Source organism: Bos grunniens, chromosome 9 (assembly GCF_055505025.1).
Source record: "Bos grunniens cultivar Pamir isolate PY7600 chromosome 9, Bosgru_T2T1.0, whole genome shotgun sequence".
Taxonomy (NCBI): Eukaryota; Metazoa; Chordata; class Mammalia; order Artiodactyla; family Bovidae; genus Bos; species Bos grunniens.
In genome coordinates, this window is record NC_141173.1 from 34086189 (window position 1) to 34113537 (window position 27349).

Consider the following 27349-nt stretch of genomic DNA (forward strand, 5'->3'; position numbering starts at 1 on the left):
TGAATAGAAAGGAGATAATGACAAGAGAGCGCATATGGGAATTCAAGATTTTTGACTAGAAAAATTTCAGGTATAAAGAGGATTATGATATAAACAAGAGAGTAGACAGCTGTGGAGAACTGCAAATGTAGATAGATAATTTTTGTGAGTTCAAGGAAGTGTGGGACTAGGATATTGAACGCTAAAGGCACCCCAAAAGATGCAGAACTTAGGATGGAGAGGAAGACTAGGAGACTTAGGATGAAAGAGACAGGGGCACAGTATAAAACTCACAGAGGAACAAACAGAGTGTTATTGTCTGATGATGTGCACCTCAAAGAAGTATGGATTTTTACAGATAAAAGGATGAATAAAACCCTCTTTTCTTGAGGGCAGAAACTGAATTTTTAATACTTTTTTAATCTTTTTGACTGTACTGTGTGGCTTGTAGGATCTTTGTTGCCCAACCAGGGATTAAACCTGAGCCACATCAGTTGAGAGCCTAGAATCCTAACCACTAGGCCACTAAGAAACTCCTGGAACTGAATTTTTCATCTTTTATCTCCAGTCTCAACCACAGCATTCACAGACCCAAAGACAATTGAATCATATGAACAAGTAATAGACACATTTAAAATTGTGGTATATATACACATATATATGTATATATAAACATGCTATGCATGCATACATGTATATGTTATGTATGTGTAATATGTACGTGTATGTGTGTGTATATATATATAGTTTATATTGTTATTAATCTGTAGATCCATTTTAAGTCTTTTTGTTTAAAATACAGGCACCCAATTCTATAATTCAAACCAGATAAACAGAATAACATTGCATTCACTAAATGCAAGTAAAATATGGTCATTTAAAGCCTGAAGGATTTTTAAAAGGGAAAAGAAAAGTATTATTGCTCAGAACTTTCTACTTCCTTCACCAAACAGTCCTTTCTTTCTTCAACTTTTCTTCTGCGAACAGTCCTTTCTAGAGATAATTAACTAGGTTAAAGTCAGGGAAGTGGCAATATTGCTATTCAATGAACCTAAACCAATCAATATTGCTGTTCAGTGAACCTAAACCAGTGACAAATGAACTCAATCAGTAAGTGAGTTTGATGAGAGACATAATTTCATTTTACTGACTGCAGAGCAGCAGTGGGGGATCATTACCAGGCTTCGTTGACACTCCACCTCTCAGTATCTCAAGTCCTCAGGACAAATATTTAAGCATTTTGCCCTTTAACCAGGTGTCTTGCTTGAATTCTGAGACCTGACAGGCATTAGGCACTACTGGATTAGAAGAGGAAAGTAAACAGATGACGACTAGGCAGTGGTGCTTATTGAACCTCGAAATAAATACCATGCCACATATTTCAAACTCCCAGGGTTTGTGTGCACCTACATTAAAATTTCTTGACCAAATAAAACAAGGGGACAGGGAGGTGTCTCTGTTTGAAGGAAAAGTACATTCCCTTGCTGAGTCTCTGCATCTGGATCATACACAGGTATTTCCTTATCTTAAGGTTTGGATTGATGAGGGGGAAGCAGTGACCAGAGAGTTATAGAATTTTCCATTTAGAAAATTCCTGGGATCCCCAATCTAATCCAGCCTTCTCATGTCATAAAAGTAACAAATAAGGTCCAGAGATTTTTTTTTTTCAACTGCTTGCCTAAGGTAATTCTATCGCTAGTGAGAAAACTAAAATGAGAACTCTAGTCTCTTGATACCTTTCAAAATACCAAAGGTCAAAAACAAGTTTCTTCATGTTATACAAGTCAGACAGATTTATAGCACTCTTTTCAAGTGCCCTCTGAATAGGAAAGCATGAAAATAAACGCCATAATTAAAAGCACATAGATCAACTAAAAATAAATAAATTAAAAAATAAAAGCACATAGAATGAGAATTTCAGTAATGTGGCAAAACAAAAACGTGTATTTCTTCTGTATAAGTTTCCATAAAGATATTAATGCCTGGCTGGTTTGTAGGGTTTGTATGAATAATTCTCACATGCTGTGTTTATCTTGATAGCCTTATAATGTTATAAGTATCATCTGCCTTCTATGGCATAAACAAAAGTATGTTTTTTCGCCCAAATTCTTTTTAAAATGGGGACACGAAGAAACCAATGCTCTCAAACTCTTTTTGTTAAGAATCATTACTCTACTTTAACTCTGCAACAACATAATTAAAATTTTAAAAAACTAAAACAAAATATTATTTTATTATTGGGGGGGCTCCTTAACTAAAATGAACTATCCAGAGGCACATACCCATCTCACTACACAGAGCAAACAGGTAGCTAGTACAGCAACACAATTTCATAATCATCGCTTTTAAGTTTTGATTATTTACATTAAGTTTAACAACCCCACAGTCACCCCTTCACCCTGTCTCACAAAATAAAGTTGCAGGAGAATGAGTGATTACCTGAAGGTGTTGAATTTTGCTATGGCTGATGTAGAGCTTCTTGGTGGTGGAAGGAATGCCCGATGGCACCTCCGTTAGCCTGTAGCATTGCACCGACTGCTCTGAGTCACAGCTGCATCGTCCAGGACAGTGAGGATCGAGACCATAGCAGAGAGAGAGCAGAGCAAGGAAAGCGTAGAGCAGACACATCTCCCAAAACAGGGCCTCTCACGTAGCAGGCGAGTGTTCAGGCGATGCCTCACTTTTTATACTGTGAAATCTGATCATAGAACCTTATGAATGTGTACTCTGTCAATGTAAGAAGACAGGAGAGAAAAAATTCCCAATTTGCCTGGGTTAAAATGTTAGCAACTATTACAAAGAGGAAGGCACTTAAACATTGATAAGCTGCCTTAATATTTGTAGGTGAGCAAAACCCTATGTTATTTATGGCTTGAAAGGCTAATCTGCAAACACCTCTATTATCTGTAGTTTCCTTGTTTTGTTAAATGTGACACTCGGGAATTAGGGGGAAAAGACAAAGAGCTGTTTTATAGTGGGCTATAAAACCATTGAATTTTCTGTGACCCTGTATTAAAACCATTTTTGTGGGATTGCAATGGGCAGGTGTTTTCTCCTCACATTAACCAGTATGGGAAAATAGACAGGTTTTCTATTTATTATTGTTGTTTTAGTATTTTATTGCTAGTGAAACGATGGGGGTACAATGGAGAGATGTTTAGAGCCACAGGTAACTTATTTGATTCATCTGTCACTTGATCACCCTCATATCACATATAGAAAATATTTTTGTTGTTCAAAACTGTTACTGACTCGGATGAAAATATGACATCACACTAGGCCTATTATCTTTGTTTGTTTGTAATAATGGAAGAAAAGTTCTTTGGTTTTCAGAGGAACTTGCTCGTGAATTCCTACCAGTGAGGGAAAGCTTCCTATGTCCTGGGGGCCCCACCGTTGTGACTTCGTGTCTTGCTGTGTTTATCCCTGCTGAAGGAATTTGAAAGTGTTTTAAGCAAAAGATTATATAGAGAAACTCTTTCCCCCAAAATTGAAGACCTAAATTTCCCCATGTGGCTTCAGCAGATTGCTCTTAGAAACTCTTCCTAATATTGAAAATCTTCTCTGATCGCCTCTTCAACCTTACTTTGCTACAATTGTCACTTCGAAGGCAAAAGTTTCTTGGCTGTAATAATCAATTCATTCTATTTCCAAAGGATTTTGTGTGCTTTTCCCAAAAGACTTTTTCTTCTCCTCTTTTCTAATTGTTTTTCCTCTGTTTTCTTTTACTATCAGAGACAGGAAGTGATAAGAGATTTCTGTCAATATTCTGATTTTCAAGAAGCTTTATTATTTATTTCTCTTGTCCAGTAATAGAATTTTTAGAATAGAATAGAATTTTTTTTTAATTTTTAGAATTTTCGAATAGCAAAGCAATGCTCAGTAAAAGAAAATTTGGAAAAAGAAGCAAGGAGGAGGAAAAAAGAAACTTTAGTCCTATCTCCAAAACAAACCTTTTTTCCATTTTTTTTTTCTCTGCCTAGGCTTTGAAATGGCAAAAAGAGGGTCTTAATAAATGACAGTTGTGGGAATTCCTTGGCAGTCCAGTGGTTAGAACTCTGTGATTCCACTGCAGGGGGCACGGGTTCCACCACTGGTTGGGGAACTAAAATTCCAAAAGCTGCGTGTGGCCAAAGAAAAGAAATAATTATATCTCTTTAGGTTATTAGTTGCAAGTAATGGAAACAAATTCTGACCAATTTAAGAAGAAAAGGAATTATTGAAAGGAAGTTGTGTAGCACACAGAACTGTAGGAAAACCTGGAGAACCAGATTTTAAAGTGGACAAGAATAAAGGAAGGCTACATACCCAGAGGGCTTCCCAGGTAGTATTAGTGGTAAAGAACCCGCCTGCCAAAGCAGGAGATGCAAGAGACCCAAGTTCAATCCCTGGAATCCTGGATCAGGAAGATCCCTTGGAGGAGGGCATGGCACTGGGTCGCAAAAGTCAGATACAACTGAAACGACTTCGCATGCATGCATGTATTCAGCCAGAATCACACACTTCAGTGTGGTGTCCACACAACATAGATGCCCTTGCTTCCACCACTGAACAGGAAATTGGATATGCTTGCTGACACTGTGGCTACTGCAAAAGGATGCTGCTACCCTCACCTTATCCTCCCTATCAGCAAGAATTCTGTCCATCCCTGCCTCACAATCTGCATGTTAAAAATTTCAGGTGGATGATTTTTCGGTTAGGTGAACCTGGGTCATATGCCTATGCTCTAGCTGTCACAGAGCTGGGAAAGTGTTATCTGATGTTTTCAGTTCATTATGGAAGGAGGACTAAATTTCCAGTATTCTAGTCACATAAGGAGACAATTCCCTAACCAAAGGAAAGTGTTAGTCACTCAGTCGTGTCTGACTCTTCGTGACCGCATGGATTGTAGCCCACCAGGCTCCTCCATCCATAGAATTCTCCAGGCAAAAATACTGGAGTGGGTTGCCATTCCCTTCTCCCAGGGGATCTTCCCAACCCAGGCATCAAACCTGGGTTTGATCTGCATTGTAAGCAGATTCTTTACCATCTGAGCCACCAGGGAAGTCCTGGGGTTCAAATATGGACAGCCCCCCATTTTTTAGTGACAAATGTCCACACTAGAAGTCTTTCCACCTTCATTTTTGCTCATCATGACCACAAAAGTCAAAAGAGTTTTGAGTGAGTTGCAACCACCTGAGGGTCATAGAAATTATACTTTTAACAATGGTTGTGACATGGCTTTTTGCGTAACTGTTTACTATACCTTTTTGACTTGTTCATTTAGAAGGCTATAAAAATTCTAATGAGATCATTTTTTTAAAAGTTTGTACTTTTAAATATACATTATAAAAAAGATAATTAACGTTAAATGGTGTTCAGAATCCAGTTGTTTTGGGTCCCTTTTGGAACGAATCCAAAAGAAATATAAAGGACAGGCTGATGAGGGGGTAGTCTGTCTGATCTGCGAAGTCTGACCATCTGAGATGTAAACAGTGACTTGCCAGTGGATGAATGAGGAAGAATCAATGATTAGTAAACTCTGATAGCATTGTTGATAAATGGCGGTTTTAGATAGTGCTCACCCAAACCTGGAGCTGTGGGAGAGGGTAAATGAAGAATGTAGATCAGGTAACAGTGGGAAAGCAATTATAGCGAGTCTTCGAGTATGTAAGGGAATAGAAATATAGTAATATGGATTTTTGTAAACTTTATTGAAATATAGTTTATTTACAATGTTGTGTTAATTTCTGCTGTACAACAAAGTGATTCAGTTATACCTACATATATTCTTTTTCATATCCTTTTCCATTATGGCTTAGCATAGGATATTAAACATAATTCCCTGTGCTCTACAGTAAGAGCTTGTTATTTATTCATCCTATAAATAATAGTTTGCATCTGCTAATCCCAGACTCCCAGTCTTTCCCTCCTCCATTTCCCTTTGCCCTTGGCAACTACAGGTCTGCTCTCTGTGTCTGTAGGTCTGCTTCTCTTTCCTAGGTATGTTCATTTGTATCATTTATTTTTAGATTCCACATGTAAGTGATATATGATATTTATCTTTCTCTGACTTACTTCACTTAATATGATAATCTCTAGGTCCGTCCATGTTGCTATAAGTGGCACTACTTCATTCTTTTTAGGGAGAAGTAGTATTCCATCGTATGTATCTGTACATGCATGTGTGCTGAGTTGCTTCATTCATGTCTGACTCTTTGCAACTCTATGGACTGTAGCCCACCAGGCTTCTTTGTCTACAGGATTTTCCAGGCAAGAATACTGGAGTTGGTTGCCATTTCCTTCTCCAAGGGATGTTCTTGACCCAGTGATTGAAACTGTGTCTTTCACATCTCCTGCACCGGCATTGGCAGGCAGGTTCTTTACCACTAGTGCCACCTGGGAAGCCACGTATGTGTGTGTGTGTGTATGTATGTGTGTATGTATGTGTATATATATATATATATATGATATATGTATTACATATATCAAATTTGGAGATGTATCACATCTGCTTTATTCATTTATCTGTAGATGGACATTTAGGTTATTTCCATGCCTTGACTATTATAAATAGAGCTGCTATGAAAATAAGGGTACATGTATCTTTTCAAGTAATAGTTTTGTCTGGCTATATGCCCAGGAGTGGGATTGCTGGTCATATGGCAACTCTATTTTTAGTTTTTTAAGAGGCCTCCATACTGTTTGCATAGTAGCTGCACCAATTTACATTTCCACCAACAATGTAAGTGGGTTGCCTTTTCTCCACACCCTCTCCATCATTTATTATTATAGACTTTTTAATGATGGCCGTTCTGATTCACATGAGGTGGTACCTGATTGTAGCTTTGATTTACATTACTCTATTAATTAGCAATGATGAGCATCTTTTCATGTGCCTATTGCTATCTGTATGTCTTCTTTGGAGAAATGTCTATTTAGATCTTCCAGTCTAAATAGATGGCATCTATTTAGGTTGGATGGCATCACCAACTTGGTGGACATGAGTTTGAGCAAGCTTTCGGGAGGTGGTGATGGACAGGGAAGCCTGGTGTGCGGCAGTCCATGGGGTCGCAAAGTGTCGGACACGACTGAATGAACTGAACTGAGTCATTTTTTGATTGAACTGTTTTTTTTGTTATTGAATTGTATGAGCTATTTGCGAATTTTGAAAATTAATCCCTTGTCATTTGCATCATTTGCAAGTAGTTTCTCCCAGTCTGTCAGTTGTTTTGTTTCACTTAACCGTTTCTTTTGCTGTGCAAAAGCTTCTAAGTTTGATTCAGTCCCATTGTTGTTTTTTTTTTTTTTTTCTTTACATTTTCTTTTATTTCTATTGCCCCTTAGGAGACTGACCCAAGAAAACATTGCTAAAATTTATGTCAGAGAATGTTTTCCTTATGTTCTATTCTGGGAGTTTTATGGGGTCAAGTCTTTTATTTAAGTATTTAAGCCATTTTGAGTTTATTTTTGTGTGTGGTGTGAGGGTATGTTCTAATTCCATTGATTTGCATCTGGCTGTGCAACTTTCCCAACACCACTTGCTGAAGAGACTGTCTTTTCCCTCTTGTGTATTTTTCCCTCCTTTGTTGAAGATTAATTTACCATAGGTATGTGGGTTTATTTCTGGGTTCTCTATTCTGTTCCATTGATCCATATTTCTGCTTTTGTGCAGATACCATGCTGTTTTGATTACTGTAGCTTTGTAGTATTGTCTGACATCTGGGAGGATTGTGCCTCCTGCTTTGTTCTTTTTCCTCAGGATTGCTTTGGCAATAATGGGGCTTTCATGGTTCCACATAAATTATCAAATTATTTGTTCTAGTTATGTGAAAAATGTCATGGGTAATTTCATAGGGATCACATTAAATCTTTAGGTTGTTTTGGGTAGTACGACAACATTAAAAATAATAGGAATTTTTAAAATTACTTTTTGCTGTTTTGTTTTAGATTTGGGTACACAATGCAAAATTAGTATCTTATAAATTTAAACTATAGAGTAAGTAAAATAATTCTTGAAGCCTAAATTGTGCTGGGTTTATTAGTGAAATCATCCATCACTGTTAAATGAACTTTTCTCTTTAGCTTGGGAAAAATATTCCTTGGATTTTAAAGGAACATATATTTTATAGATATTCCTAACTGTTGAGCTAATATGAAAATATATTTAGTTTTACTCTCTAGCAGGTGTTAAAGGTATGTCTTAAAAAGTGACTGTCTTTAGAATTTTCTAAGTAGACTATTGTAACGTCTCAATTTTTGAACTGATCACACATATTTTCAGCATTCCTACTAGGTTCAAGGCCCTGTGTTAGGATCTGGGATTCAAAAATAAGCAAGATACCATTACTGTTGCCAAAAAATGTATGGTAAATGCTGTAACAGGTATTTGCAGGAAACTAGACAGGGAACACGTCCACAGCCCCACATGAGAAAAAAAAAAAAGAAGGTTCTTCTTGGGAGAGGTTTCTGAGCTAATCCTACATCACTACACCAAAATTCTCAAGTTTTAAAAACAAGAGGGCAAACAGTTGTTCCATTTGTGTATGAAAGAGAAATAACCAGGAGGATGAGGTTAATAAGTCACTTTGGAATGCCCAAACTTCTTCGGCATGTGTATCAGAGAGTTTCAGATTATTAGTAAATATGTACAAATATAAATAGTACATATGAGTATGTATGTACTTTCCTCCCACTGCTCAAGTAAAATGCTAGTGGGTTTTCCCCCTTATTCATTATACAACTGTTTCCAGTGACCAATGGTGCTTAATACCTTTTTCTTTTCCTGGTAGGATTACTGAAGAATAACTGAAACATGTGAAGCTTAGTACAGGGCCTGGCACACAGAAGCATTCAATAAATGGTAGTCTCCCTCTACAGTTCAAGGTAGGTTTCTAAGTCCATTCAACTACAGTGCCTTTGCAATTAATGATGTGCTAATTAACGTTTGGGCTTCCCTGGTGGCTCAAATGCTAAAGAATCTGCCTGTTGAAATCTATACTAACCGTACAGCTAATTACCATTACCCACCAAAGAAATCTTTAACGTCTTCCCTTTTTTCCCAGTTTCTTCAGTCCCCCACTGTATTCTTAGTAACACCTTATGGTAAAACTCTGTAGGGATAAGTTCTTAAAACAAGATTGTCACATTTAAGTTATATAAGAAATTTTTTTATAACATAAACATGATTCATGGAACAGTTTTTAGAACTTTCTGCCAATGCAATTGCAAATAGAAGTATGAAGATTTTATTATCCCAGGAAATTCAGTCCCACAAATACTGAGATTCTATACAATTCCAAAGACCAACACAAAGCAACGCATGTAGATGGAGCACACTGACAACAGATGGCAGCACTAGAACATCAAACCAGGCCTTTCACGTCCGTGGTCGGCTTTGACTTGCCAAAGTGCAGAACCCCAATCAAGGTGGGCAAAAGATAACGTCTACCAAAAGGGTGCTCATGAGCATTTGAAATAGTCACGTAGCACCAAGGAGCAGCACATAGGGATGAGGAAGCTGCTACACAGCATCGTAATGAGAAGGGACAATATGAGATGACAGTGTTCTGAGTCACAAGGGTGTGACTTGTTGGAGTGGTTGTAAAAACTGTACACAGAAGTGGAGTCGGGTTCTTCAGTCCTGAAAATGGAGGTATTCACCAAGGATCAGAGCACTGGATACATATTAATACTTAAAATTCATTTTGGTTGTACCCATACAATATGAAGCTAAATTTTTTTTTAAATTTATTTTCAGGTGTAGTTTATATAAACTAAAGAAAGTGGTAAGCAATAGAATGGGCTTCCCAGGTGATGCAGTGGTAAAGAATCTGCCTGACAATGCAGGAGACACGGATTCAATTCCTGGGTTGGGAAGATCCCCTGGAGAAGGAAATAGCAATCTACTCCATATTTTTTCCTGGGAAATTCCAGGGACAGAGGAGCCTGATGGGCTACAGTCCATGGGGTCATAAGAGAGTCAGACATGACTTAGTGACTGAACAACAACAACAAAAAGCAATAGAAAATGAGTATTACACTTAATTTTGGGGAATAGTTCTTATATATTAATGTTTGTATATGGCTTATAACTGGGAAGGAATTTTTTTTAAGAAGCTTTGGGATTGATTTGCCAACTTATTAACTTATACATGAAGAGATGGATTTCTGCATCCTTCTATACCCCATGATTAACAGCTAAGACTTTGGAGAAAAAGACATCTCGATTGAAATCTCACCTCAGTGGATTTTTAGGTATATACCAAGATACTTAAATTCTCTGTGACTCATTTATAAAAAACTGAGAACAGCTAACTCCCAGGATTTCGTGAGAGTCAAAGAAGCAAAACAAATAACAAAATGCTTAACACATAGTATGTATTCAATAACTAAAATCTATTATTGTGATTTCATGTGTACGTGGCCCCTCAACTCCAACTTAACATTAAATTCCTGGAAATGGGATTGCTAACTGTACTATGAATAGGGAAAGTGGCTGGGAACTTGGTGGCTGTAGTAATGATGTTCTTGCAAATTTTGCAGATAAAAATTAAGTTAATTTGGGAGCAGAGATTGGAGGGTGGGAAATGCAAATCTTAGTTTCATATTATTTCTGGGTAAAACCTGTGTGAATGTGCCTAGTTAAGCTCAAGGAAAGGATCTGAGTAGTTTTGCTTAGCCAAGTTTGTTGAAGCCAAAAAACTTTATTGACTGATATGTTGAACAGTCTGCCCTGACCCAGATGGCAAACTAAAGCTATGATTTTTTATTCCTCACTGGCATTAGTGAGGGACCCGCAGCGCAGATTTTGATGGAGATTAACTGGGAGAGTCTGTAGTTAGCCAGTGAAATATTCCCTTAGGCAATATCTTGTATGAGAGACAGTTCTCACCAGCCTACCGTATCAGACTACTTTCGCCTTCCTTTTCAAGACTGGGCTGGAAGGGGGTTGAGAGTGAGTAAGTGGAATGGTGAAGAACAGCTGCTCAACACTCCCAAAATTCACATTAAAGTTGTAGCTATGTGCTCTGCTAATGGGAGGGTCACGTCTCATTCATTTTTGTGTCCCTGATGCCTCAACAAGGCTCTGCATTCAATCTGCCTGCTGCTGCTGCTAAGTCACTTCAGTCGTGTCCGACTCTGTGAGACCCCAGAGACGGCAGCCCACCAGGCTCCCCCGTCCCTGGGATTCTCCAGGCAAGAACACTGGAGTGGGTTGCCATTTCCTTCTCCAATGCATGAAAGTGAAAAGTCAAAGTGAAGTCGCTCAGTCGTGTCCGACTCCTAGCGACCCCATGGTCTGCAGCCTACCAGGCTCCTCCGTCCATGGGATTTTCCAGGCAAGAGTACTGGAGTGGGGTGCCATTGCCTTCGTCAATCTGCCTATGAATATGTAAATCTTCATAATTTTGTTTCACTGCAATGTCACGTGTACGAACACTATCCAAGTTTTTTTTTTAATAATATCTTTTTAGGTAGTTGCTTTGGAAATGTATAACCTGTGGTGTGATAATAAGGAATATCAAGTGCCAAGCACTGAAGCTAAGCATTTTACCTTATTACTGAGCGAAATAAAATTTGGAAACTGAGGCTTTGAGGTTAAAAAATACAACAAAGATGGTACAGGGAATAGGGGATAGGACTTAAAACTTGAATCCAAGGCTGCCTGACTTTTAATCACAAGAGGAAAGGACTCCTCTTAATTAAGCAACACCTGGTGAGCCGCTGTCCTTCAACTAGCAGTTCTAGGCAGTTTCCGTCCGGAATTTAAGGCTTGGGCTAGTGTGTCCACCCACCCCACCCATATCACCCGTAACAGGAATTGGACTGCAAAAGGTAAAACGTGGCCACTGCGCATGCTCACACGGCCCTTTCTCACTCTTCCCTGCCACAGAATGTTACCGCGGCAACTTTGTCGGACTACTTTAGAACGGTTCCTGCCCACTATGAAGTCAAAGGGGTGGAAGCTGTTCCCCTCTGCGACGTGGACACCTTCTCTTCTCCGGGCCTTTCCAACTTGGAACCCCACACCATGCGTCTCCATGCCTCGGGGATTCAAGCTGGAGTATGCCAGTTCTCAATATGGCCGTTGACAGGCAGGTCTCAAACGGAGGCTTTTCATAGGCCAAGGTCGCACCCTAGCCCCGCCTATTTCGTCCCTCCGGGCTGCGTCTGCTTAGGTCTTTTCTACGCATGCGCGGCGGGGGCGGGCCGAGAGGTGGGACGGCCCGCGTCTTCCGTGTGCCACCGCTGCCGCCTCTGCTCTGCTGCTCTTGCCCCTCTGGGGCTTCGTTGCCGGCGTTAGCCACGCGAGGGGAAGAGAGGGGACGGACGGAGCGTGCGTGCGCGGGGCTTCCCGCAGTCCCAGCAGTTCCTCTCGCGGGGTGGACGACGGGGTCAGCAGCAGTCGGGGGAGGCCCTAGACGGCGCCATGTCGGCGGGCGGTCCATGCCCGGCAGGGGCCGGAGGGGGCTCAGGGGGAGCCTCTTGCGCCGTGGGGGTCTCCCCTGGCGGAGTATCTATGTTCCGGTGGCTGGAGGTGCTGGAGAAGGAGTTCGACAAGGCCTTCGTGGATGTGGATCTGCTCCTGGGCGAGATTGATCCGGACCAGGCGGACATCACTTATGAGGGGAGACAGAAGATGACCAGCCTGAGCTCCTGCTTTGCGCAGCTTTGCCACAAAGCCCAGACTGTGTCCCAAATCAACCACAAGCTAGAGGTGAGCCTTGAGCCCTGGAGGCGGTGGCATTCAGCTCCAGCCATCAGACTTCATTTAACGCACCGGTGAAAACTGCCAACTGGGGCACCTGGGCTTCATATGTGACGAGAGAGTGAGTGTGTGTGAAGGAAAAGAGTGACGTGAGGTGAGAGCAGGAATAGGTGAGTAGGTTGACATGTAGGTCTCCTGGGGCCCTGAAAGCCACCTTCCTGGTATCTTTATGAGGAGGAAACAGGAACTAATTACACCTGTCTACTTGTGCCTTTTCGTTAAGAAGCCTAAGACTTAACACAAGCTCAAAGGTGCTCTGTCATAAAAATATTTTAGCTCACCTTTTAACATTTGAGTTTTTAGATCTACTTTCACATTGCAGGTTTGTATATCACCAGTCCTGATTATTTTGGACTGTTTCAGGTCAGTTTTCATTGTTGCACACAGACAGCGCTATTACTTGCCTGCATGAACTATTTAGGGGAGTTTGATCAAAGCTCTTAGGAAAAGGGAAAAACAAGATAGGATCAATGTCTGTCTCAGTTTACAGTTAGTCCTTAAATTACAGGCAGATACCTCCAGAGCGCCCTACAGTTATTCAGATGACTTCTAATATTGAGGTTGTGTCTGTACTTTACTACATTTCCCAAAGTCTGGATTTATTTTTGAAAGTATGTGAAGAGCGATCATTTGCTTAAGTCTCTCATCTTGGTTGTGGGTGTGAGTGCAGTAGTAGTAGTTCCCAAAAAACCTACCATGTTTTGCAGAAAATTAGCACATTTTTACGATATTTAGAAATCATGATAGATTAACATTATTATATAAAGAGCATTTTTTAATTATATAATGTAAATAAGAGAATGGGTCTTTCATTTTAAAGTGGATAAAAATAGGATAATAAATGATATGCAAAGCTCTTTGACATTAGATTTCCTAAGAAATCATTACTATCAGTTGTGATGATTGAGAGTGCCCACTGGATCCAGATCAATATGAATATCAGAAATGCATTCTCTCCTTGCTTAGTAGTTAGTTAGCATTCTTTCTGTTTCCTGTCCGTCATGAAAAAGGTAGTATAATTTATCTTTGATGAGCATAGAATTGTATATGGGAGATTTTGTGACTCTTCTTCATTGAAAGAACTGTTAATTTCTTTTATCCTTTTTGAAAGGGTTGAAAGTGTTGACATAAAGCTAATCATTTATTCATCTACATCTGTGAAAATGTCTCTTGATTTCTTGATTCAGCTGTAGTTTCTAGAAGATGATTATTTATTCAGGTAGTGACATTGCATTTGATGGTCTTTAGTAGCTTTTGCTATTCATCCTATAAAACTGAGAGTTTTTACTGAGGACAGAAGAGCCTGGCAGGCTACAGTCCATAGGGTCGCAAAAAGCTGGACACAACTGAGTGAGTATACACACACACACTAAGAATAAACAGGTTTTTTAAAAATGAAACAAAATCTAATTCATTTTTTAAGTGACTTACAGAAACTTTGATGTTTTGATGTCAGATTTTAAAAATCTAATTTTGGAGAAATGATTGTTCTGTGAGCAGGTGATGCTCAGTTTTTTCATCTTTAAATATTTTAAATGAGTATTTAGAGTTATATTAAATTACGCATTTTCTTTTTCAAAAATCATAATTATGTATTCTGATTCTGTGTCCTGGCTTAGAAGGTGGCTTTATTTCTCAAAACAAGAAATGCTAGCCCATCACAATGTGAGCATGTTTTTTTTTTTTACCATCCTTGAAGCTTTTAATTTGAAGATTTTAGAAAATAGGGGTTGTTTGTGTGTTTTTTCAGTTACAGTTGACTTCTTTGTAAGGTTCTTGTTTCTCTGTTTAACAGTTTCTACAGTTTTCATGGAATTAGTTGTGTGTTGCTGAGGAGAGTCATTGTCAGCAGTGCCTTTCAAAGTAGATCTGCCATTGTATCATCTGCAGAATTTCAGAGGTTGCCCTGTGTACCTTTAGCAATCTTTTGAGATCTTAAAATTTTAGCAAAGATTTCACACTTTCTTGCCCTGTTTTATTTTTTAGTAAGTGAATTAAATTCATTTTATTGCTTTAAGGATATGGACATTAAGACATAATATTTGAGGTCACTTAAGGTCTGATATAGTGCACCAGACGTACACCAAAGTTCGGTGGTTTTAGAAATTAATACTTAAAGCATATTACTGTAATGAAATATTTTTATAATCAAGAAACAGATACCTCCAAGAGTAACTTAGATTTAAATTGATTAGATTAAATCTTAGATTTTAGATAAACCTGGATTAAATTGCCCTTCTGCTAAGTTATTGTCTTTAGGTAGTTAATTTAATATTAATATAGTAGTTAGGAAAACGGTTCTGCTACAAAAAAAAAATCAGAGGTTGCACTTAAAAGAAATATATAAATTGCATCTATATGACCGCTTTTTTCCATAAGTTGTATTTGGAGAGAGGGGAAGGGGAGGGCAAAGAATTCAGAATATTTTGAGGTAGTGCCATTTTTAATCACTCACGTCTCTCTCATACTTCCCACCTGCTTGAGAATCCCTCCTATGGTGAGCCACTTGAGAACAGCTGTGCTGGAGTCACAGGTACTGGTTGGGACAGTAGTAGTGGTAATAGTAGCAGCAGGAGGAGGTGTTGGAGTAGAACCTTTGTTCTACTCCAGGCAACATCCTGTGCTTTATGAAAACTCACCTCTCTGCCTTGAAACAGGGTTTTCTGCCTGTTCACCCCTTCTTTAAAATAACAGCTACACAGCACATCTTCTCTCACATCCTCCTTTCCCTCAGCAGTTGCTGAGTCAGTATCATTTTTAAAGTGATTTACTGTCCAGAGCCATCTAGAGCTTCATTGAAAATGAAATGATATACTGTCCTTTTACTGCTTTAAAGCTATTCTGTTTTTGTTCTTTTGTTTTTAAGTGCATCAGTTTCATTGTAGTTTATTTAACATTGGCTTTTAACTGCTCATGAACAATTGTAGTGCCATAACATGGTAGGTTTCAAAAATAGTAACCAACTTTCCCCCCACCAAAAAATATTGCCCCCATTCTCACTTGTCCATCCTTGCTCTTTTTTTTTGGTTTGTTTTTGTCTACAAGGGATATTGGTTCCCTGACCAGGGATCAAACCCAGGCCCCTGGCAGTGAGAACACCAAATCCTAACCACTGGACCACCAGGGAGTTCCCCATCCCTGCTCTTTTCAGTAATTACTACATTGATTTCCCTTTGCCCAAGGCCATTCATATTTAGTTTCTAGTGCCATGTTCCATACTTGGATAAACTGGGCAGCATTCTAGACTAGTGCAGAAGTATTTTGTTTTTAAACAAGCAGTGGGACTGTTTGCAGCATTGAACTTGAAGTTTAATATTGATCCAATATATACTTATTGAGTGCTATGTGCCATGTGCTGTGTTGGGCACTTGGTATACAAGGGAGAGCAAAAATAGATATAGTCGTCACTGTTATGAAACTTGGATTCTATTGGGGGAATTTGTTGAAATAATTATTATATAAATGTGAAATTCCAACTTTGAGGAACATAGAGTAATGAGAACTGTTCTGGGAGATCAAGGAAGGCTTCTTTTGAGGAAGTGACCATTTGGGTAAAACATAAAGGATGAGTAAGAATTAATTAGGCCAAGAGAAAGAGGAGTATCATTCAACATTCCAGTAGAGAGAGCAGGAAATGGAAAGCAGCGGTGATAGGTGAGTGCTAATGCATTTGAAGAACTGAGAGTTGATAAGTGTTATAAGCAGAGGGCAAAAGAAGTTTGCACAAGTACATAGGGACTACATCTTTATGATTTTCTAGACCATGTAGTAGATTTGAGGGCTTTATCATAACAATGGGAAATATTTTAAATTAGGTGGTAATCTCAGGAGATTAGGAATCTCAGATAGGAAATTAGAATAGTTCAATCTGGCTGTGATAAGGAGAGAGTTTGTGGAAATAAAATGAATAAATGCAGAAAACCACTGGGGACTCTTAATTCTGATCCATGTGAGATGATGGGAGTAGGATAGCAGAGACAGAGGAAAGTGTTCAGAACAAGAGAGATTTGAGAAGTGAAAATAAACAGAGCCTAGGAATGTGTTGGAATAGAGGGATGGCAATGGCACCCCACTCCAGTACTCTTGCCTGGAAAATCCCATGGACGGAGGAGCCTGGTAGGCTGCAGTCCATGGGGTCGCTAAGAGTTGGACACGACTGAGCGACTTCACTTTGACTTTTCACTTTCATGCATTGGAGAAGGAAATGGCAACCCACTCCAGTGTTCTTGCCTGGAGAATCCCAGGGACGGGGGAGCCTGGTGGGCTGCCGTCTATGGGGTTGCACAGAGTCGGACACGACTGAAGCGACTTAGCAGCAGCAGCAGGGATGGGTTGGAATAGAGGGATGAGGGAATTCAGGATGATTCCACAATGTTAGTTGGCTGGATAAATGGAAGGATATGAGATATTATCAGCAATGACTATATTGCTAACTGTTGGTCAGTTACTATGGGCCCAGCTCTGTCCTACGTCTTCTATGTATATTGATTCACCTATTTCTCACAAGTCATGTGGCGTAGGTTTATTATTCCCGTTTTACAGGGATTAAGTAAGGGGCCCAGGACTACAGAATACGAAAAACCAGTCTCTCCAAAAACACATTTATCTCTGGTTGGGAAAGGAGGTAGAGAGAAAAGCAACCAGAAACAGTTGAGTGTGGCTGGATGGCGGAGTTCAGGGGACGTACTGTTTTCACTTTTTTTAATGGAAAAATAAAGTTAAACGTGTTTGCAAGCCAATGAGCAGCATCTAGCTGAGGGAAAATCTGGATATTCTAGGGAAAAGAGGGGGATTATCAGTAGCAGTAAGCTTTCTGAATGAAGATGAGGGTCAGAATACAGGTCGAGAGACTGACGTCATATTGCAAAGACAGCTGTTACACTTAAAGGGAAAGAAGAGATGATGAGCACAGAAGCAGGAGGGAGTGTTTTGTGTGATGGTGGCTTTATTCTGTATACAATAGCAGCCTGGGACGACAACTGGAAATGGTTGAAAGTAAAAGCCCAAGGAGAGTGAACAAAATCTGAAATAGTAATGAATGAGTGTGACAGCAAGTTGGCCAGTCAGATAGAAGGACTGCCAGGCAGTGCTGAGGTAATTTAGAGTTACCATAGATTCATGGTACAACCAGTCTGCCCTGTTGTATGACTTTCTCCAGGTATACAAACATAGAAATGAGAGTAATAATTGCATTCATTCAGTGCCATAGCAGGAAGTTTGCTATACACGCAAGAGTGTTACTGAAATGAAAATGGTACTGGGGATGAAGAAGAGGAGATAATCTTTAAAGGAGTATAACCCATATTTGATAATCATGTAGATGGAAAGGATTATGGGTGACATCCCATTTCTGTTTGTTGATACCTGCAGTGGCTTGAATGGTGCTTCCCCCCAAATTCATGTCTATGCACAGAGCCTCAGAATGTGACCTTATTTGGAAATAGGGTCTTTGCAAATGTAATTAATGTAAGGATAGAGATAAGGTCATAGCAGATTGTGACAGATTATCCTCAGAGGATGCACAGAGACTCAGAGAAGAAGGCTATGTGAGGATGGAGTCAGAGATTAGAGAGGGACAGGCATACAAGTCAAACAGCCATGGCATTAGGAGACTGGCATGAGATAGTTTTTCTTTCAGGGTCTCCGGAAGTCGTGAGCCCTGCCAGTACCTGGATTCCAGGCTCCTGCATCCTAAGCTGTGAGAAAATAGTTTTGTTCTTTGAAGCCACCTAGTTTGTGGTAATTTATTATGACAACCATAGAAGACTGATACCATTCACTGAAGTAAGGAATCCAGAAGACGGAGCAGGACTGGCAGGAAAGAGAATGGGTTGGATTTAGGCGACTTTATCCTTTTTTGCATATTCCTAACATAGTTTCCGGAGAAGGCAATGGCACCCCACTCCAGTACTCTTGCCTGGAAAATCCCATGAGTGGAGGAGCCTAGTAGGCTGCAGTCCATGGGGTTGCTGAATCAGACACGACTGAGCAACTTCATTTTCACTTTTTACTTTCATGCATTGGAGAAGGAAATGGCAACCCACTCCAGTATTCTTGCTTGGAGAATCCCAGGGATGGGGGCGCCTGGTGGGCTGCTGTCTATGGAGTCACACAGAGTCAGACACGACTGAAGTGACTTAGCAGCAGCAGCAGCAACATAGTTTCCTGGGCTTCCCTGGTGGCTCTGACAATAAAAAATCCGCCTGCAATGTGGAAGACCTGGGTTCAATCCCTGGGTTGGGAAGATCCCCTGAAGGAGGGCATGGCAACCCACTCCAGTATTCTTGCCTGGAGAATCCCATGGACAGAGGAGCCTGGTGGGCTACAGTGCATGGGGTTGCAGAATTGGACATGACTCAGCAACTAAGCACAACACAGCAACGTGGTTTCCTAATTACTTCTTAACCCCTCCAAATCATCCTTTTGTTGCCAAAATTCATTCTAAAGTGATTCATATTAAGGTTCATATCAAAAAAGCCAGCTCTGACTCTGTCACACTCTTTGTATACCTCCTTATCACTTACTGGGCTTCCCACGCGGCACTAGTGGTAAAGAACTCACCTGTAAATGCAGGAGACATAAGAGATGTGAGATTGATCCCTGGGTTGGGAAGATCCCCTGGAGTAGGAAATGGCAACCCACTCCAGTATTCTTGCCTAGAGAACCCCATGGACAGAGGAACCTGGCAGGCTACTGTCCATAGGGCTGCACAGAGTTGGACATGCCTGAAGTGACTTAGCAGGCACATTATCACTTAACTGGCTAAAATTCATACTCTGGCACATTGATCAGTGCCCAGTCTGTCAGTCCTTCTCTCTCCTCACCCCTTGTTAGCTGCTTGTCCCTCAGTAAAGCTGGTCTAATTTCTTTTCTCTAAATAGGCTTGCTCTTTCTTGGCATCTCTACTTTGGCATAGACTTTTGTGTATAGTAACTTCTCTGTCCCCTTTGTCTACAGGATCAAACACCCTCATCTTTCAAGACACCGCTTACATCACCATTTGTTTTGAAGGCTTTCCTCACCCAGCAAGCCTTATGACTAACACCTTGAAACTCAAGCTGTTATAAGATTTGTTAGATTGGGCTGTAACTAGTGGTTGCCACATTTCTCTACTTCTGTCAAGTAAGCTCCTTGAAGGTCAAGATTTTGTTGTAGGTGAAATTATCTGAACTATCAAATGCTTGTGAAAGCTGACTTTTGAGGGTAACAGTATCCCTTTGTGAATCCATTTTGGTTTCTGAAAATTGGTTGGTAGTTTTTTCTCTCCATGGTTCTTCCCACACCATATTGAAAAGTAAATAATTCCTTTCAGTGTGGTTATCAAATTGACTTATATATGTGGATTACAGAATTGGCCCCTTAAAGGGGACAATTTTTGGAAATTTGGAACTCACACATTAAATATCAACCTTTCCGACCTGCTTGCCTCCGTATCTCACCTGCTGCTGCTCCTAAGTCGCTTCAGTCGTGTCCAACTCTGTGCGACCCCATAGCTCACCAGCTAGGGGTTTTCATATCTCAGACCTTTCCCTTCTCTGTGTATTAGCTGATCTCCATTCAGCATTCCCTTCTTTCTGACTCCCTTTGTTTCTTCTTGAATTGGTACATCACACATGCCTTTGTACAGGTGTTTACAACACTTTACATCATAATTGGAAATGTATTTTTAATCTCATTCTATTAAATGTAAAATCCTCAAGGGCAGAATCCACGTCTTATCATTTTTTTTTCTCCAGATCCTGGCACACTGTATATACTCTACAAATGTTTATTTGAATGAGTAAATCATTTGAAACAACTTCATTTTGTTCTACCATGAATCCTCAAAGATTACCAGTAATCGTTCTGTAATACAGGTTTCCTGAGAGCTGGGATGGTGTCTCTCTGGACAAGTCTGCTATCCATTGTGTCTAAGATGGTGCCCACCACATTATTGAATGACTGAATCAGTCACAAAGATATGATTTCTGAGTTACTATTTCATGGTGTTCCATTTTAAGAACAAGTTGAAACTGACTGAAAGTAACTTTAAACATCACTGTATTGGAGTACTGAGTATGGATTTAATGTACTGGTAATGTTTCTAATATATTGGGTAGGTTCATTCTCTTTACTCCACCTCCAGTTTGATCATAGAGCAACTGAATTATTTACGTTAAAATGAAAACTGAAAGCATTTTTGTATTGTTTAGAACTTCATTTTGAGGTTTAAAATACTTTAACTTTTAAAAATACACCACAGATTTATCTACTTTCTTCCATTTCAGATCCCCTAACTCTAATTCAGTCACATTGTCTTCCATATTACACAAAGCTGCCTTTTAAAAAACATAAATATGACCATATAATTCTGTTTTAAATTCCTCAATTGTACTTTGAGTTAATTCAGACTCTTTATCACTGATGAACTCTCTGTGATCTGATCTCTGGATAGCTCTCCAGTGTCATATCTTATCATTCTTCTGATTTTTTTTCTATATGGCCCAGTCCACATGGGTCTCCTTTCAGAAATTAAAACAATAATTCTTAAACTTTTTGGTCTCAGGACTCCTTTACATTCTACAATTATAAGGTCCTCAGAGAGCTTTTTATGAAAAAAAGAAATACAGGTTATATCTACTGGTATTTACTGTATTAGAAATTAAAACTGAGAAAACTAAATAATTATTGGGTTGACCAAAAGATTTATCAAGCTGGAATCAAGATTGCCAGGAAAAATATCAGTAACCTCAGATATGCAGATGACACCACCCTTATGGCAGAAAGCGAAGAACTAAAAAGCCTCTTGATGAAAGTGAAAGGGGAGAGTGAAAAAAGTTGGCTTAAAATTCAACATTCAGAAAACTAAGATATGGCATCTGTTCCCATCACTGTATGGTAATAGATGGGAAAACAATGGAAACAGAGCCTATTTTGGGGGGCTCCAAAATCACTGCAGATGGTGACTGCAGCCATGAAATTAAAAGATGCTTGCTCCTTAGAAGAAAAGTTATGACCAACCTAGACAGCATATTAAAAAGCAGAGACATTCCTTTGCCAACAAAGGTCCATCTAGTCAAAGCTATGGTTTTTCCAGTAGTCATGTATGGATGTGAGAGTTGGACCATAAAGAAAGCTGAGCACTAAAGAATTGATGCTTTTGAACTGTAGTGTTGGTGAAGACTCTTAAGAGGCCCTTGGAGTGCAAGGAGATCAAACTAGTCAATCCTACAGGAAATCAGTCCCGAATATTCATTGGAAGGACTGATGTTGAAGCTGAAACTCCAATATTTTGGCCACCCAATGCAAAGAACCAACTCATTGGAGAAGACCCTAATGGTGAGAAAGATTGAAAGCAGGAGGAGAAAGGGAGAACAGAAGATGAGACGGTTGGATGGCATTACTGACTTGATGGACATGAGTTTGAGCAAGCTCCAGGAGTTGATGATGGACAGGGAAGCCTGGCATGCTGCAGTCTATGGGGTCGGAAAGAGCCAGACATGACTGAGCAACTGAACTGAACAGAACTGAAAAGATTCATTCAGTGTTTCCCGAATGAACCTTTTGGCCAACCCAGTATTATATGAGTTAAAAGTAGCAACAGTATATAGCACAAGGAACTAGTCAACATCTTGTAATAACCTATAATGGAAATAATTTCAAAGATGATAATTGTGTATGTGTATAACTATATATACATATGTATATGTATAATCTTGCTGTGCATGTGAAACATTGTAAGTCAACTATACTTCAATAAAATGTATATATTTAAAAAATAGCAACAGTAAACCCATTGTGTGTTAATATAATTATTAATTAAAATAACTATACTTCCCCGCAAATTATGAGTAGCATTGTTTTACATTAAAAAAAAATCTGTCTCAATAGATAGCTGGACTCTTGTATTCCCTTTTACATTCAGACAGTTGTGATATGTGGTTTTGGTTATAGAAAGAAAATTTGACCTCACAGAGATAAGTACTTCGATAAGGGAGCAGTATTTTAATAGCTATTTCAGATAATTGTGGATATTCTTTGATAGTAAAAGGTAATTACTTAAAGGTTAGTTACAATGTGGAGTATGAATCTATCAGTGAACTTTTTATATACCGTCACTTTAAAATACATTGGTCTGTCTTTATAGCCTTTGAATGAATCTTTTACCAAGGCATGATTTTAACATTGTGTGTGGTCACTTTGCAAACATTGGTTTGCTGGGTTATCCAGATTCTTCCAAATGTGGACACACCTCATAATACAATATCAAAAAATCACATTTGTTAATATCTCCAATCACATGAGAAATATTTAAATATTGGGAAGCTGTCAGGTTTATGGTGCTGGATTCAGATTTTCCAAAATTCTAATTTTCACTTGAAAGTGTAAATTTTTACCATTGACAACAAATGCTGTCAGTTGTTTTCCTTGGAATAACAGATTCACTTTATTTATCTTTAAGAACATGTCTGCCAGATATATCAGTCTTAATAACCACAGTTTGTTCTTCTTTCAAATAAAAATGATGTTCCAAGAAAAAAGTGTTCAGCTTTGCAACTCAAGCAGTTGCATAAGTGCTTTTTCTTGAGAAAACATAGTTTGACGTGCAGCAAACTGAAAATGAAAAGGCAGGTTTTAGTTGCTCAATCGGGTCTGACTCTGTGCAACCCCATGGACTGTAGCCTACCAGGCTCCTCTGTCGAAATTTTCCAGGCAAGAATGCTGGAGTGGGTTGCCGTTCTCTCCTCCAGGGGATCTTCCCGACCCAGGGATTGAACCCAAGTCTCTGTACCATTTGAGCCATCAGGGAAGCATCAGGGATGCTTTATGCATACTTCCCATTTCATCCCACAGAACATTAAAAACTTACTCAAGGGTTGAGATTTTTAGAAATTGATAATTTTGCTGCTTTACTGGGACATTCTGAAATGCTTTTTGTTTTGTACTGGGAGTGCCTGTTAGTGAAGCATTCATTGACTACTGGTAGTTTGGTGCCGCTGTCTTGACGTGTTGTCAGCCTTCTAGTCATTATTGCTTTAACATCTTTGGAATAAATGTCAACACAATGAAAAAGGCAAAGCATACTTTATTATTATGAAAATAGTTTTGGCTCTGAAATGGTCACACAGACCAGTGAGAACTGCTGCTCTTATAATAACTGCAGCTGTTCCCAGAAGTGTTCCCAGAAGGATAGCCATACACTCCCACCCCACTAATTGTCTTTGTTTAGCTCCTTTCAGACAGCTTATTATGGCTTTTAATTATGTAAATTACTACTGACTTTGTAATGACCTTGGACAAGTTACCTAATCTCTCTGCTTCACTTCCCTTCATACAAAAAAGTATCTTTGAGGATTATTGTGAGGATTAGGACAATTAAAACATGAGTTTGTTCACAACAGTGCCTGGCACATGGTTAATGCTATTATATATGTCATTCATTTTCTGTATGAGCCGCCTCCTGTGCAAGGCCACTGAAGCTTTGAACGGCAGGATCCACGTTTGTCTCATCTAGCAGTGTATCCCTTGGGCCTAGCCCACTGCCTGGCATATATTGGTGCTTAATAAATACTTGTTGAATAAATGTGTGATGATGTGGGAAACTAAAAATAGCTGTAGAATACTTTGGGGAGAAATGATGACAGATGAAGTTAGTGGTCTTTATGCTTGGATTGGAAATTGCAGCAGAGAGGTAGAGTTTTCTCACAGAACTTTCATAAGCCAAATGAACATACTATTTCAAGAGCTGATATATAATTAAAAAAGAGAATATTATTTCCTATCTTGAGTTAACAGATCTTCATGTTTAACCTTTGAATATATTTTCTGTTTGGTCACAGTCTTTGCTTTAAAACAGGACTCATTGGCTTTTTATAATCTTGGATATTAGAGCAGCGCCAAGAATCCTGGTCACAGGAAGAAAAGAGAAAATAGAGAAAGAGTCTTTATAAAGGTGTGGGTTAAATTAAATGAGCTGTAATACTTTGTTCAGCTTTTTTGAAGAAGTAGAAGAAAAGAAAGAGAATGGATCAAAATGCTTTCATTAGTAACATTATTCCCTTGATTCTTGTCACAGAGGGGAAACGGCCATGTGAAGCAATGATGCTCTTGTCTGTCAGGTAGCTTATGACCTTTTGTATAAAGAATGATAGATTCTTTTAAAAGTTTAGACCCTGGGGGGGAAAAAGACAGTCTTACAAACAAAATAGCATTGTTTGTTTAAATGAGGCAAGGAAAGTTATATAATCTGTAAAGTTTCTCCTATTAATAAGAAGCTCAATATTTAATACTCAATAAACTGTAGTAAGGCTTTTATCTTTACCAGTCATATACCACCATCAGTGTATGGTTTTTATTTTTTACATTTGTTTGATTGATCTTATGAGCTTTAAAACCTTTGAGGAAAGTAGGTGGGTATAGATGATAAATTTTAGATATTGACATTAAATGGTGTTATTGCTAGAGATTTAAATTCCAATCTGTACTTTCATCCTAAATTGCATTTCCAAATAGTAAAAATATGCATTTAAAAGCATAATTGTTTCTTTTTACTGATGTAATTACATTTTATACATGTATTTTAAAACAAAAGTATAGAAGCGTTTGCAGGGATATGTCTTTATCAGCAGCTTTGTATGCTATGGTTCATAACAGTCAAATTGCTATTTGAAGTCAACTGTTTTCTTTGTAATTCTTACAAAGAACCACTCTGAGTGTGTGTGCTTTTGTGTGCATGCCTGTCAGTGCCTACACGTGTGTTTGTGTATGTGTGTGTGCACATGCATCTGGATGTTTGGGGGGTGAAGCTGGCTACGTGGTGTATGTTCAGAGTAGTCTCTTGCTTAGAGCTCTAATTCTGAAATTTGGGATGTGATCTCGTTTGGAACTCATGGACTCCTTCCTTTCCATTTTTCCTATTACTGCCAGAATTATAAAGGATGTCAGGAGGTCTTGAGTTTTAATCCCATACAGTTTGTAATTTAGGACAACTCACCTAATCTCTTTGGACCTCAAAGCTTCATGTGCAAAATAAAAATGTTTTACCAGATTTTTAATTTAGATTCTTAGCTTAGACTCTGTAAAATTTTATCAAAAGAGCTGTACAAAATGCCCAAAGTGATGAATGACCTGGATCCAAGTTCCCTGCTGTTGGATATTTGCTAATTTCTTGTCTTAGTTTAATCCTCCCCAGAACAGGAGATTTGGGGGGATGCTTAAGGTAAAGTAATTGCCTTTTTTATCCATAAGACAGTTAAATAGAAACTAGCCTACGTCTAGAAAGGAAAAGTACAGCTGTTGTACATTTTTACAAAATTGTGTGGACAGAGGATTAAAGTCTAGACAGTGTGAAATAATAGGAAACTCTGAATAAAAAATTGCTTCGATTTTTGGTGCCACAGAATGGAATCCAGTAGTTAAGAATTAGAAAGGAATTAACTTGATGGAAAAGAATTTGAGGTAAGAAATAGAATAGTAATGACTACATATACAAATGAATGGTAATGATAATCCTAAAAAAATCCTAAGTTATTTAGGTACCCTGTCTTTCTGTCTTTTTCATTCCTGAGAATACTGCATTCCTATGTTGCAAAATATGCCCAGAATGCTCATACATCTCCCCACTCCATTCTAGCTGATGATGGAGATCCAGGGACTATATTTGAGAATCACTGCCTTAGAAAATCTCACCATTGGTTGATTTAATGACCTTTAAGTGAAAGTCAAGGACCTAAGGCTTAGAGATCCTCCTAGAGTGAAGTCTTTTTGTTCTTTATGAGTTCTAGGGAAAGAATATCCTGATGGTCAGCTTTTTTTTTTCTCCCACAAATGAGTCCAAAATCAGATGTAGAAAGTGAAAAGAATGAATCCCAAATAAAGTCTATATGTAAGGTAGTCTTACATATAACTGGTTTTGATTTTGCTTTTTAAAAGACTTTTTTAGATATCAGTGTAGAAATGGAAGAGTTGAAGGTTGAAATCAACTATTTTTTAATTTTCATTCTTTCCTGGTTATTGCATGGCCAAGGTTAGTGATGTGAAAGATGCTCGGGTGTTTTTTTATGGTCAAGCTAGTTTTGAGTCTTATTTACTAGCTGTGTGATCGTCGGCAAATTGCTTAAACTCTGATTTCCAGTTTCCTTAACTATTAAAAAAGAGAGAGAAAGAATGATGATGAGAATTACAAATGACACGTGGTACATGTACACCTGCCATATGGTAGGTAAATGCTTGTTTTGTGGTAACTGAATATTGTTAGTAAGTTAAACAGGTATTGTAGCAGTAGAAACATTTTTTCCTTACAGCTAACTGCTTGATAACACATCTGCTTCCTTACCCCAGGAGTAAGGATTGGGTTCAAAGGGCTGTTCTACCACTGTTCGGATAGCCATAGAAAGAAAATCAGTTTTGATAGGCGTTGGTTTTGTTATCTAAATAGTAATCATCATAATCGTAGTCTTTATGTTCTCTAAGATCTCTTTGATTATAAAATCCTGTTGTATTAGGAGGGTAGCCATTGAATAAAATATGGAAATTTATAATCTTCACATAAAATGTATCACTAATTTTTCTTAGCAGCTAAAATGCTTATATCATAGACAAGACTTATTCAAATATTACTAAATTTAGAGTAAATTTGAA

At 38.8% G+C, this 27349-nt stretch overlaps 2 protein-coding genes across 4 annotated transcripts in view; one reads left to right on the forward strand and one right to left on the reverse strand.

Annotated features, from left to right (window-relative positions):
* The window catches only part of LOC147365768 (nephrocan-like), a 32974-nt gene extending 20970 nt beyond the window's left edge, over positions 1-12004 (reverse strand). The window contains exons 1-2 of one of the 2 annotated variants that reach the window (XM_086317151.1): positions 11758-12004; positions 2419-2567 (exon numbers count right to left, since the gene is read on the reverse strand). In XM_086317151.1, the coding sequence (XP_086173277.1) occupies positions 2419-2567; positions 11758-12004 (396 nt within the window). Of the gene's footprint in view, positions 1-2418; positions 2707-11757 lie in introns of those variants that run through there. The other variant, XM_086317150.1, reaches the window with a different exon arrangement.
* A 153-nt stretch (positions 12005-12157) lies between these two features.
* Positions 12158-27349, forward strand: part of GOPC (golgi associated PDZ and coiled-coil motif containing) — a 39931-nt gene continuing 24739 nt past the window's right edge. For both annotated transcript variants that reach the window (XM_086317152.1, XM_086317153.1), the window contains exon 1: positions 12158-12679. In XM_086317152.1, the coding sequence (XP_086173278.1) occupies positions 12392-12679 (288 nt within the window). In that variant the 5' untranslated portion in view covers positions 12158-12391. The remainder of the gene's footprint in view (positions 12680-27349) is intronic.